At 31.4% G+C, this 12845-nt stretch overlaps 2 protein-coding genes across 2 annotated transcripts; both read right to left on the minus strand.

Moving 5' to 3' along the window:
* Positions 1–2319: 2319 nt before the first annotated feature.
* LOC126749416 (larval cuticle protein LCP-17-like) lies at positions 2320–7534 on the minus strand. Its single transcript, XM_050459108.1, has 6 exons — positions 7385–7534; positions 6497–6618; positions 6239–6431; positions 2853–2873; positions 2659–2780; positions 2320–2600 (listed from the first exon to the last, which is right to left on the minus strand). The coding sequence occupies exons 1-6, from the start codon at positions 7391–7393 to the stop codon at positions 2405–2407; spliced, it is 663 nt and encodes a 220-aa protein (XP_050315065.1). The 5' UTR covers positions 7394–7534; the 3' UTR covers positions 2320–2404.
* Positions 7535–9699: 2165 nt separating this feature from the next.
* Positions 9700–10344, minus strand: LOC126749434 (flexible cuticle protein 12-like). The gene is made up of 3 exons (XM_050459128.1): positions 10246–10344; positions 10067–10185; positions 9700–9954 (listed from the first exon to the last, which is right to left on the minus strand). The coding sequence occupies exons 1-3, from the start codon at positions 10252–10254 to the stop codon at positions 9765–9767; spliced, it is 318 nt and encodes a 105-aa protein (XP_050315085.1). The 5' UTR covers positions 10255–10344; the 3' UTR covers positions 9700–9764.
* Between the last annotated feature and the right edge of the window lie 2501 nt (positions 10345–12845).

Consider the following 12845-nt stretch of genomic DNA (forward strand, 5'->3'; position numbering starts at 1 on the left):
TAAACGCTGAAATACATGTACAATTTATTTGCTAAAAGAATCTCAGATCTTTAATTTTCTTATTATCAGAGAAATGAGCACGCTCATGGTTTCAAAATTATGAGCATTTTATTTTATTACTGATATCATTATTTTTAAAATTCTTTGTTTTAATATAGAAAAATAATAAATGTAATAATATAAAATTACTAAAAATATAAATATTGCCTGGAAAACGTCTGAGACTAGTTAACAGATTATTGAAAATGATTCAACTTCCTAGAATAAGACTATCAACTTGTTTATGAGTAAGAAATAAAAAGCGCTTGAATTTTTATTCCAGGCACTTAAAGTATCTCACATTCCTAGTATAGGACCTTTAAATTACTTATCAAAATTATCAGAGCCAAAAAATTGGTAAGTAGAGTCAATAATTGCAATTATTGACTCATGATTTAGCTTACACATCTCGTGAGAGTCTAAGGCTACTTAGAAGGTTATTCCAGGCACTTGAAAGTGATTCAACTTTCTGGAATAAGACTATTAATTTGTTTATCAAAGTTAAAAAACAAAGAGCACTTGATAATTCATTCCAGGCACTTGAAATGTCTTAGATGCCTGGCATAAGATTTCTAAATTAGTTATCAATGTTATTAGAGCCAAAAAAAAAACGGTCAAATTGCTTATCAAGATTATTACGGTTAAAAAACCGGTAACTAGAGCCAATAATTGCAATTCTAGACTCACGATTTTGCTTCAATTGCCTGGACGAGGTCTAAGACTACTTGAAAGATTATTCCAGGCACTTGAAAGTCATTTAAATTCCTATCAACTTGTTTATCAAAGTCAAAAACAGAGAGCACTTGAAATTTAACTTTTCCCCCTATTTTCTATATCATGATTTGATTTTGTTAATAGTGTCTGGATCGTCTGGAAATAGTGTTTTTCAATGAGAACTCAGAATGTAATGTTAACATCTAAGTTTATATTTTTCGAAGAGCTTATGATTTTTTTTGTAAGAATTAAAGTTTGTAAAAAAACGTGCTGGACAACAAGCTGCAAACAATAATTGAAATATTGAAATTTTAGGTTAGGTCTATCCGTTCTTCCTCTTGCTTCAGGCCAACCAGGGACAACGATAACGGGTACCAATAAAAAAAATATTACTTATTATTTTTGTTCAAAAGATGATTGATTAAAAATAATTGTATTTTTGGAGTAGCTGCCTACTGGAGTTATCTATTAGTTTATTAATAAAAAAGTAATTAATTTTTATGTTGTTATGGCGTCCATCGGTCCAAAAATCAGTAGTAAAAACGTTGCAAAATCCTTTAGAAAGTTAACGGGTAGTCACTGCGTAACGTTGAGATAACCAAAAAAATCTCTTTCAAATTGGTGTAAAACGGGGTTGTCTCTACGGTTAAAACAACGTAACAATGCAACGTTGTGTTGCAATTTGCAACGTTGTCGCATCGAAAAATTGCTAATTGAGACACTACTTGAATTTTGTTTATCACCTTTCTAGTAAGTGTTTCTACTCCATATGTTGAACCCGGAGCCCATACAACTTTACAGTTTTGCGTATTCCTTATGCCTGTCCTATTCTCCTGTGTAATTCTACAGTCGGGTTGTCTCTTTCCAATTTGATCTGCGGTCAAAAATATTTATATACTAATACTTTTGACTAAAACAAGGTTGATCCTTAGAGAAGTGAGTCTTTGGGCTAACTCGTGCAAAAATCTCCTCCGGAGGTCCTTATAAGAACTACAAAATTTCAAACTTCAACTACAAATTTTTTTATCATTTTTGCGTATAAATTCGCTCATCCTGGTACACACTGTATATCATCTGAAAACCTCTAACTATCTTGAAGGGTTGAAGAAATACCTTAATTACGCATGGAATAACAAATAAAATCAATTGGCTTCCACTGTCCGGAAATTACTATAATTGCCTTATAGGGTCAATTCCTTCCAGGCAGTTGAAATAGTCCCAAAGCAGTTTACTTTCATTAAATATTTATTATTTAATCAATTTCATTCTTGATAGTTTCAACTGCCTGGAAGAATATCATTTTTCTTTTTGACACAGTTAAAGCTTAGCATGAGATGCTTTCTTTAAACAGTAACTGTCAAATGTTCTTCTAGTCTTTGATGGCTTATAAAGAATAAATAAATTGATTTTTTCAGATAGTTAATGTACTCTTTTCAGACATCCACTGTCTAGGCTTCAATTCTTTGGATGAAATAAGTTAATTTTTACAGGCAGTTGAGGTCCCGAAATAAAGTGGCTGCCATTGAGGTTTCCATTGAGGTTGGCGGTGGAATTCAAGTAAATATCTTTGATTTTATTATTTAATTTAATGTAAACCATATAACAATAACAATACTAGTTTTTTCAAAAATCAAAACTGGAAAACAATGACTTATTGAGGGGCAACCGGTAAATGGACGCCTTGTGGCTGGAAACCGTTCTCGTCAGCTACATATTGCACAGAGTATTGCTGACCGTCAGGTCCGGTGTATTGGAAGGAACCACGGACAGCGATAGCTTCGTGTTCAGATCCAGCGTTGATGAGTTGTCCTTGTTCTTGAGCAGAGATTCCGTTGCTAGTTTCATATCTAATCAGTAAAACCTTATTAGTAAATGATGGTACACAATATAAGAGCTATTGTTTACCCATAGCTAAATTTGTCGACGCCAATGTTGTCCAGTTCGTTTCTCAAAACCTGAGCTTGAACATCAGCGGGGTTCTGGGGAGCAGCTACAGCTACAGCTACAAGAGCAAATACGGCAATTACCTAGAAAAAAAGATTAATTTAATAGACCTTTTAAGTCAACAGAAATTAGTAACTCTTAAAGAATGCACTTACTACTTTCATTGTTGTTTTTTTTTAGTTTGAATCTATTGAGATTCTAATGTGAACTGATAATATTTGAAAACTTGAAATTCCTTTTATATGGACATCTTTGACTGCATATGCCGTAATCGTTCGCTCGAAATTTGACCCTGATATTTTACACGGCTCTTTAATCACCTATGATATGTCAGTTTTCGAATTTTAATTTGTATTTTAAGTGTTCAGATTTAGATTTCTGATATAAAAAATTTAAGTAGATATTAAATTGGGGTATGGCCAATATACTCTATGCAGACATTGTAATAAATAGCTTTAAGTATTCTGATCACTCACTCACAAATTGGAATATGTAGATATATCGAAATCAATAATTGTACACCGAAAAAATAACGAGTTATTGGGAAAAGAAGTAAATAAATAAGAAGCTTTGGTTATTTCGTTCGCTTTTACACCGATTTTTTCCAAAAAGAGTTTAGGAAATCACTCTTTTATAAAAACTCAAATTTTTGCATCGTACAGGTTTTTGTAATTTTTTTTTACAAATCCAGTGGTGAAAACAAATTCTTGACACGATAAACGGTTCTTCCAAAATCGGCTTGGTACTTCATATAAACCCTGAAAATTTAAACGGTTTAAAATTGAGTTTCTATGAAAAATATAAATTCTAAGGCGATAAACCTCCCTTAAAGTCTATTGATTTGAAAAAAAATACGGATTTACCAAGCCTAACATATTGAGAAGAGACTTACGAAATTTGAACGTTTCATCATACATACAGCCAAAGTTATAAATTTTTATTGCCTGCAAAGTACGAATTTTTTGATCCTAAATCAGGCGCTATCTGTTATAGTTTAAGTTTATTTATATATAAAAATTGTTAAATTATACTAGGACCTAACCTGGAATAAGTTGGATTAGCAACAAATTATCACCAGTAATAAAATCCCTATTATAGAATATAGCAGGCCATTGATACTAATTTTTGTAGACTTTAAGAAGGCATTTGACTCAGTCCAACATACCTCCATGTGAGCGGTGAAGGATTAAACATAGATATAAAATAACGCATTAGCTGCAGTCACAAAGTGTGATATGCTTGAGAAAAACTGTATTCGAACCAGTCAACCATACATCTTATTAACTATAGTGTATTGACTCTATCAAGGAATATATACTTGATTTCTTATAACCAGGTTTAAACAACTGCAGTTGCTAAGCATCAGCATATGATCCATTGCTATCTACAATTTTTAGTATACGATTTAATTTTAATGGGAGGATCATTTTTATATTCAGGCTCAAAAATCAACTCAACTGCCTGGAAGAATTAATTTATGCCTTTCAGGCAAATGAAGCTTAAATAAAACTTCCACGGCAGCTGTCTGAAGAAAGCAATTCATGCTGAGCCTTATTCATCTGGACAAGAAATATGATATTTCTTCCAGGCACTTGAAATTTGAAGCAGCATATTTGTTTGAAGCATATTAATTAATTGGTTTCTTCGTAAGCAACTGGAGCCTAGGCAGTAACTGTCTGAAGAGAGCATTTCATGCTGACCTTCAACTATTTGAAAAAGGTAAATTGTATTTTTTTCAAGCAATAACTTTGTTTCTGGACCTCAACTGTTTACAAGACTATACTTATTTCTTCCAGGCAATTGAAGCTTAGAAAGTTACTGTCTAAAGAGAGCATTTCATGCTGATCTTTAACTACTTAAAAAAGGTTGTTGGAGTTTTTTTTAAGCAGTAACTTTGCTTTTTGCTGGAAGAATCAACCTATTTCTTTTCAGCAAATAAACAGTAACTGTCTGAAAAGAGCATTTCATGCTGACCTTTCACTACTAGAAAAAGGTATATTGTATTTTTTTTTCAACGGTAAATTTATTTCTGAACCTCAACTATCTTGAAAAATCGACTTATTTCTTCCAGGCAATTGAAGCCTAGAAAGTTACTGTCTAAAGAGAGCATTTCGTGCTGACCTTTAACTACTTAAAAGAGATTATTGGAGTTTTTTTTTTAAGCAGTAACTTTGCTTCTGAACCTCAACTGCCTGGAACCTATTTCTTTTCAGCAAATAAACAGTAACTGTCTGAAAAGAGCATTTCATGCTGATCTTTAACTACTTAAAAAAGGTTATTGGAGTTTTTTTCAGGTAGTAACTTTGCTTTTGAACCTCAACTGCCTGGTAAAATTAATCTATTTCCTTCAAGCAAATAGAGAGTAACTGTCTAAAAAGAGTATTTCGTGCTGACCTTTAACAACTTAAAAAAGGTTATTGGAGTTTTTTTAAGCAGTAACTTTACTTCTGAACCTCAACTGCCTGGAAGAATCAACCTATTTCTTTTCAGCAAATAAACAGTAACTGTCTGAAAAGAGCATTTCATGCTGACCTTTAACTACTTGAAAAAGGTTATTGCAGTTTGTTCAGGTAGTAACTTTGCTTTTGAACCTCAACTGCCTGGAAAAATTAATCTATTTCCTTCAAGCAAATAGAGAGTAACTGTCTAAAAAGAGTATTTCGTGCTGACCTTTAACTACTTAAAAAAGGTTATTGGAGTTTTTTTAAGCAGTAACTTTACTTCTGAACCTCAACTGCCCGGAATAATAAACCTATTGCTTTCAAGCAAACAGACAGTAACTGTCTAAAAAAGAGCATATCGTGCTGACCTTCCACTAATTGAAATATTTATATTGAAGTTTTTTTAGGCAGTAAATTTATATCTGGACCTCTGCCTGGAAGAATAAACAGGCTGAAAGAGCATAAAAGAAAAAAGAACTCGTTTATAGAAAGTATATAGATATAGCAGAATTTTCCTATACTATCAACAGCTCTAGAAATTAATTGAATTTAAGCAAGTGGCTTCAAGTATGTTCTATTTTAAGTCAAGAAGCAACCACTTGGAGTGAAATGCTTATTATTATTATTATTATTATTATTATTATTATTATATATTGCCCTCTTATATAAAACGCCTTTTCAACTTTTTTTTACGCAGATCTTGATTAGGATTTTTGCATTCAAGTTTGCTCTGATAAGAAAACAATATAGTAAATAATTTGCAAAACTGAAAATGATATCTCTGAATGTGAAATCTACTGGATTTTCTGTAACAGAATTCTCTAAATTTATTATCCATCTAATGAACATTTGTCTTTTAAAAAGACTGAAATACTAACCACTCATCATTCATTTTATTCACTATAGTATATTGACTCTATCAAGGGATACACTTGATTTCTGAAGAACTGCATTTTCCATGCTTCTACTGATATTCCATTAGTAGTAGAACCACGCTTCTCTAATTGAGAAGGAGGTTATACTTACTAACTAATTGAAAAAGACCTGTTTAAAACTTTTATCTTTTATTTTCTAACAAAAACATTATAGCTAACAACTTATTGAGGTGCAACGGGTAAATGGGCACCTTGCGGCTGGAAACCGTTTTCGTCAGCTACGTATGTCACTTCGTAGACTTGACCGTCAGCGGCGGTGTATCTGAACGAACCACGGACAGCGATAGCTTCGTTTTCAGATCCGGCGTTGATCAGTTGCCCTTGTTCTTGTTGGGAGATACCGTTGCTAGTTTCTACACTGTAATATTGAGAGAAAAAAAAGCTGAGTTATAGCATTCATTAATTTAAAATGAATTTACTTACGCCCAGTTAAATCCGTCAACTCCAATGTTATCATTTTCATATTTCAATACTTGAGCGTCTTTGTCTGGGTTCGATTGGGGAGCTGCTACAGCTACGGCCACTAGAGCGACAAGGACAATTGCCTGGCAAAGAATTAATAAATTAATATTATGTAGTAAATAATTTCTTTCAGAAGTTTAAGTTTTGTACTTGCAACAGAAGCAGAAAGGAGTAAAGTAAGGACGAGGTATACTGATAAGTTCTTGTATACGTTTTTAAAGTACACCTCAGGATTTTGAAGTCGAGTATATAACAGGTACCTTTAATTAAAAAAAAATCCCCATAATTTCCCTTGCAAAATGAGTCGATTTAAATTACAAGGAAACTTTCATCAGCACTTTTCCTGAAAAATATCCTGAAAAATAAGTACATATACATAATTTATTGCTCAGTTACTGTAAAGTTTCTAGCTAGTATGTAAATAAATACAATTACAAAATAAACTTTAACAACTAAGATTTACAAGTGAATTTCTTAATATAATTTATTTTAAAAAATGTGAGAGAAATCAATTTGGGCGTGGTCAGAGGCCACCTTTTTTAGTACCTTTAAAGTCCTTGTTGTCCCAGTTATTAGAGTTTTACTCAACATGCGTTAGCTTTTTAAATTTTTTTGTTTAACATTTTTATTAATTGCTTCGGTCTCTTTCATTTTTTTAAATTTTGATTAATGTAAATAAAAACTGATATTCCCAGGCATCTCAATAGATATATACTCCCACCCAAAAGTTAAATCTACATGACTTATTATACAATGAAATATTACTTATCAAATAAGAAAAAAATAACCACAAAAATTACGTAAGAATTACGATCTGAAGACAAAACAAAATGCAAATTAGCTACTTACTACTTTCATGATGATGTATGTTGATAATTCTTCAGCTGATAACGAACTGATGTAACGACCGATGTGAAAAAAAGCTTCTTATATCCAACTGTTTGATTCTCCCACCATTTCACCCAAAAAAAAAAATTATATTTTGACATATCGCATGAATTTCGGTAATTTTTTTTTTATTGAACATATTTCATTTCTAACCTTTAACATAATAGATGAAATTTAAAGGTCATTATTATTAAGTATAAGATTTCTTGACCGATGTATTGATTTGTTCGTTATACTAATTACTCGGGTCTATTGAAGATTGGGTAATGTTTGTCCGATCAATAGATGCTTATGGTTGACAAAAAAGAGAGGATAAATTTTAGATGATTAAATAGTCAATTTTTTTTTTAATTTCTTCCAGACCCTTGACTGGCATTAGAGATATTACGAATTTAAAGCAATTTGCGTATTCCAGGAATTAGAAATAATTCTTCAGTGGTGTGGAGTTTTTTTACACTTTCAAGCTAGTAAAAATAATTATTATAAAAATATTATTAAAAAATGTTTTCCAGGCTTTTGGGGCAATATGGGTTAATATTACAGGCATAACATCAAAGCTACTTTTATATCTTCCAGGCTTTTGAGGTAACGCCCAGTTTTCCAGATATTTCAAGTATTTTTCGGGCATTTAATGTAATTTTTTTATATATTCCAGGAATATAACATTTTATTAACTTTTTTTAATTTCGTCTTTGTTAACGACTCAATTCTGTAGTTGACTTTGAAATTTTCTTCCGGGCAGTTAATGCCATTTCTGTTTTATTCCAGGCATTCGAAACCAGTGAATGCATGCGTCAAGTAGTTTCTGTCTATTCCAGGATTTCAAATTTTTCCAGACTATTTGTGAATTATTAGACTTTAGATAGGGATGGATAGAAGTTATGGATGCAACTTTTATTACTTTAAAGCAATTGTAAACTTTTATCTTTGGAATTATTTTTATGTTCCTGAAATATATAAATTATTAGATCAAATGCTAAAAAATAAGGTCAGCCAAAAGCCTGAAATACTTAAAAAATGATTCCAGAAACCTGTAAAAATTATTTTAAAGACCCCAAAAAACATTGTCAGTTCCAATCTGACCCTGAAATATTTAAAAAATTAGTCTAAGAATCTGATAAGATATACGTATATTTTAAAGTTTAATAAATATTCAAACAGTTTTAATTTAAAAACTATATGTTTATTTTAGAACCAAAAAAAATTAATTTTTTTCAAAAACTCTCTTAAGAAGCATTTTTTTTTCAGGCAATTATTTTCTGCAAAAAAAATCGTTTTTTATTAACCTTACCCTTATCCCCCCCACCCACCCCACACAACTTACCAGTAAGAAAGTGTTTTCAAAAATCATTGTTTTTCAAAATAACACGCGTGAATAACAGCTGGTTTCGTCGTTAATATCTGTTAATATCTAATAACACAGTTTGTTTATTTAAATGATATAATATGTATCTATATTAATAAATATTTAATATAAAAACAGTGTTATTAAATTGGATATTATGGACAAAAAACGGTGATTTTTCAAAAGAATTTCTTACTGGGCTAATATTTGGGGTGGGCGGGGGGTGTAAGGGTTGTATTATGAAAAACAATGTTTTTACAGAAAATATACATTCAATATTTAATTTAGTAACACTGTTAATTTACATTTAATATAATTTTATATATAAATGTTTAATATAAAAAGAGCCTTATTAGGTTGGATAATATGGACGAAAAACAACAATTTTTTTAGAAGGATTTCAACAAATATTTCAGGTGTAGTAATCAAGTTTAAAAACTAGATAAATAACATCATTAAAACGATTTCTTAAATTTATTTCTTCAAAGTAATATAGTTAAAGGAAATATTCTGCTAAAAGATTAGTCTAGAGTCGTCTAACATCTCAGTTAATTCAAATCAATATAATAAAATGATAGGTCATATGGGTATTTAAACAATGCTGTAACAATGTTTTGTGATCTGACAAACGCTTTTTATGCTATGGAAGCTTCGGGGTTATAAGTATATTTGCAGTACAAAGTGTTCTTCATATAGAAATTTAATCTATGGGGGATCCTGTTTCTTGTAACTGAATTAAACAATGCCTCAAATTTAAGGTAGAATAAGGAGGAAAAATTAAATTGGTTTAAAAAAAAATCTTCTGCAAATCAAAGTTACTCGAGGGAACTTAAAGGATTTGGCGAAAAAAGGGTTGCAGTGTTTATGGATTTTAGCAAAGCCTTTGACATAGATTTGCCCAGTACATGATAAACTGGCAGGGAAACTACGATTTTTACGGTTTTCATTTAATATTTACAACACTTAACAACCTAAAACAAGTCACAACATTTAAATCTAAGCTACGGGCAAATGGGCACCTTGTGGCTGGAAACCGTTCTCGTCAGCTACATAATTTACAACGTATTGCTGATTGTCAGGTCCGGTGTATTGGAAGGAACCACGGACAGCGATAGCTTCGTTTTCAGATCCAGCGTTGACCAGTTGTCCTTGTTCTTGAGCGGCGATTCCGTTGCTGGTTTCGTATCTAACAAGAACACATTGAAAGCGATTAAAGAGTGTAACGATTTCGAGCAGTTGTTTGTGTACATCAGTATCAGCAAACTCTAATTCTTTTTATTAAAATTTTTAATTCTTACCCGTATTGGTACTGTCCCACTCCAATATTGTCAACGTCACTCTTCAGCACCTGAGCGGCAGCGTCTGGACTGACTGGGCCAGCTACGGCTACAGCTACCAGAGCAAACAGAGCAATTACCTGGTAGAAAAAAAAAGTTAAATAAATACTTAAAAGCCATAATTGGTGGTTACTACTTACTACTTTCATGATGATGAACAAGGTCGCTGATCTATCAATATGATGTGATGACTATTCTGCTGAAAAAAATCGATATTTATACCTAGAGCAGCCCCCTTCCCTTCCATTAACAAAATTATTCTAATCTATATTTTATCACCATTAATATTATAAAACTTATAACCTTTAACGGCTATAGTTTTCGGATCCATTTTATGGCTGTTACGTAACAATTTCGGTTTTATGGTTATATATTTCATAAATATATTTTGGGGCTAGTGGAAGACTTTGATAGATACAAGGTTAACGTGGTCTCAAAGATGTTCGTTTATAAACCTATTTTTACTTTAGTCAATTTAGTAGAGTTTTTTTATGCTAAATCAATTTACTGTTAATGCACGTCTGATTTTTGTAACAATTCTTATCTCAATGGCTTAAAAGTAGATCAAACTTGCTGAAGCTTGAATAAAGGAAAAACTGACCTGCAAATGCCTGGAAGATTAACATTTCTTCCTCTAGGAGTCAATTCAAAATTCACTTCTTGGAATCATATTAAAATTACTTGATATGGACACATATTTGTCTCAGGGATGTAGTAAGGTAGTGTAAAATAAGTGTAGAGACTACATATATATACTCTCTATTTTTTAGGAATTTTGGTAGAGTTAGAGAGCTAAAAAAACACTAGTAAGCACTCAAGTGTTCTGTACATGAGACACTAAATTTTATTAAGATATTTTTGAATAATTTTTGAGATATGGACAGATTTCTTTAGGGGGAATAGTGAATAACGTAAAAAAGTGTAGAGATTAGAGACCCTCTCAATAGGACATTTTTTATGGTTAGAAATTTAAAAAATTGACTTTTGCGTACTTAAGGGTTCTGTACATGGGACACTAGATTATTAAAATTTAAATTTGCGTGTTATAAGATTATATTAACGCCGAAACTAGCTGTTATTCATGCGTATTATTTTGGAAAACATTGATTTTTCAAATCAATTTCTTACTGGTAAGTTGTGTGGGGTGGGTGGGGGGGGTAAGGGTAGAGTTAATGAAAAACATTTTTTTGCAGAAAAGTATGGATACAAAAATCTATAGTTTATGTTTCTATACTTTTTGCATATAACCTTAAGGTTTTCGAGTAAAACCTGAAAAAACCCTATTTTATTTATACTCGAAAACAAGGCGTATTACTATGAAAATTGCATTAGGTATGCCAGTTTTTATCGCAAGTAAGTGGAAACTCAGTTTTTTCAGATGATTCATTAAGTTTTGAAAAAAAATTAATTTTTTTTTGGTCAGACAACTTTTTAATACCTTAGTTCAAAAATATAGTTTATAAATTAAAACTACAGTATACTTGAAGTATAATACATAAACAATAGATTTTTTAATCTATACTTTTATGCAAAAAAAAACATTTTTCATTAACTCTACCCTTACCCCCCCCCCCCCCCCCCCCACCCCACACAATTGACCAGTAAAAAATTCTTCTAAAAAATCATTGTTTTCCAAAATAATACACATGAATCACAACTGGTTTCATCGTTAATACCTAATCCAATAACACATAAATTTTTGATATATGAACAAATGTGTCCAGGGTACAACTGCCTGGACAAGAAAAATTAATTTTCCCAGGCAGTTGTACCCTGGACAGCTGCCTGGAAAAATTAATTTTTCTCTTCCAGGCAGTTTAAGTCTTTTCTTGATCAACTGAAGCCATGAAAGTCAATTTTAAGATGAATTCAACTGCCTGGAAGAAATCACGGTGTTCTTCCAGACAGTCGATGATTTTTTTCAAATAAATTTTAATTAAATAAAGTCAAATTTTGCTACTTCACATTAAACCCAACCGCCATAAAAAATTTGATTTTTTTTTCAATTCAAGTATAAAAACTGCTCGGTTTTCAAACAAAATTCCCCAATCTTTAAAGACCATAAACGTATGCAAGGTTCAACACTCTTAACCCACTTTCTTTACTTCACAAATAGACAGAAACATTATTACATGATTTGATAGTATAATAATAATTGTAAATGCCTAAATTAGCACCGATTATGTAAAAATTTGTTTTATAACATGCGACAATAATAAGTTCATCTTAATTGTTCATTAAAAATTTGTGATTGAATTGAACACTTCATAATACAATGAATTCCGTTAATTCATTCATAAAACATTAACTTAATAATACATTTTTCTTCTACCACATGTTATATTCAAGGTTGTCCATCAGGTAAAACAAAAGTGTATAATATATGTGAAGAGAACCTATTAAAAGAAGATGAGTAGACAAGTGGTGATTGTTTGAATTAAAATCGTAGAAAAAGGACAAGGTCGCATTATTAAAATTTAATGTTATTTCTGTAAATATCAACGCGATCCTATCGACTGGAAATAACGAAGAAGCATTTTTATATGCAGACCAAGACGAGTGACTCGACATGACCATTATGGACAATTAATTTCAAATGCTACTTGTACATTGTTATAAACGGGTTAAGTTTAGAATAATAATTGTGCATTAAACAGGCCGGTTTACGGTCCAAAAGACACATCTCGTGAGAGTGTTAAAAAACTTAGAAAAATTATAATAAATTGCCCAACTCTAGGTA

Source organism: Anthonomus grandis (assembly GCF_022605725.1).
Source record: "Anthonomus grandis grandis chromosome 1 unlocalized genomic scaffold, icAntGran1.3 Chromosome55, whole genome shotgun sequence".
Classification (NCBI taxonomy): Eukaryota; Metazoa; Arthropoda; class Insecta; order Coleoptera; family Curculionidae; genus Anthonomus; species Anthonomus grandis.

Bases quoted from the DNA above. Each gene is read 5' to 3' on its own strand.
- LOC126749434 (XM_050459128.1), bottom strand. The intron at 9,955-10,066 runs GTAAGAATTAAA...TGTTCTTGTTAG, and splicing joins GTGGGACAGTACCAATACGG to ATACGAAACCAGCAACGGAA.
- LOC126749416 (XM_050459108.1), bottom strand. The intron at 2,874-6,238 runs TAAGTTGTTAGC...GATTCAAACTAA, and splicing joins ATTTACCCGTTGCACCTCAA to AAAAAAACAACAATGAAAGT. The intron at 2,781-2,852 runs GTAAGTGCATTC...CTTTTTTTCTAG, and splicing joins AAAAAACAACAATGAAAGTA to GTAATTGCCGTATTTGCTCT.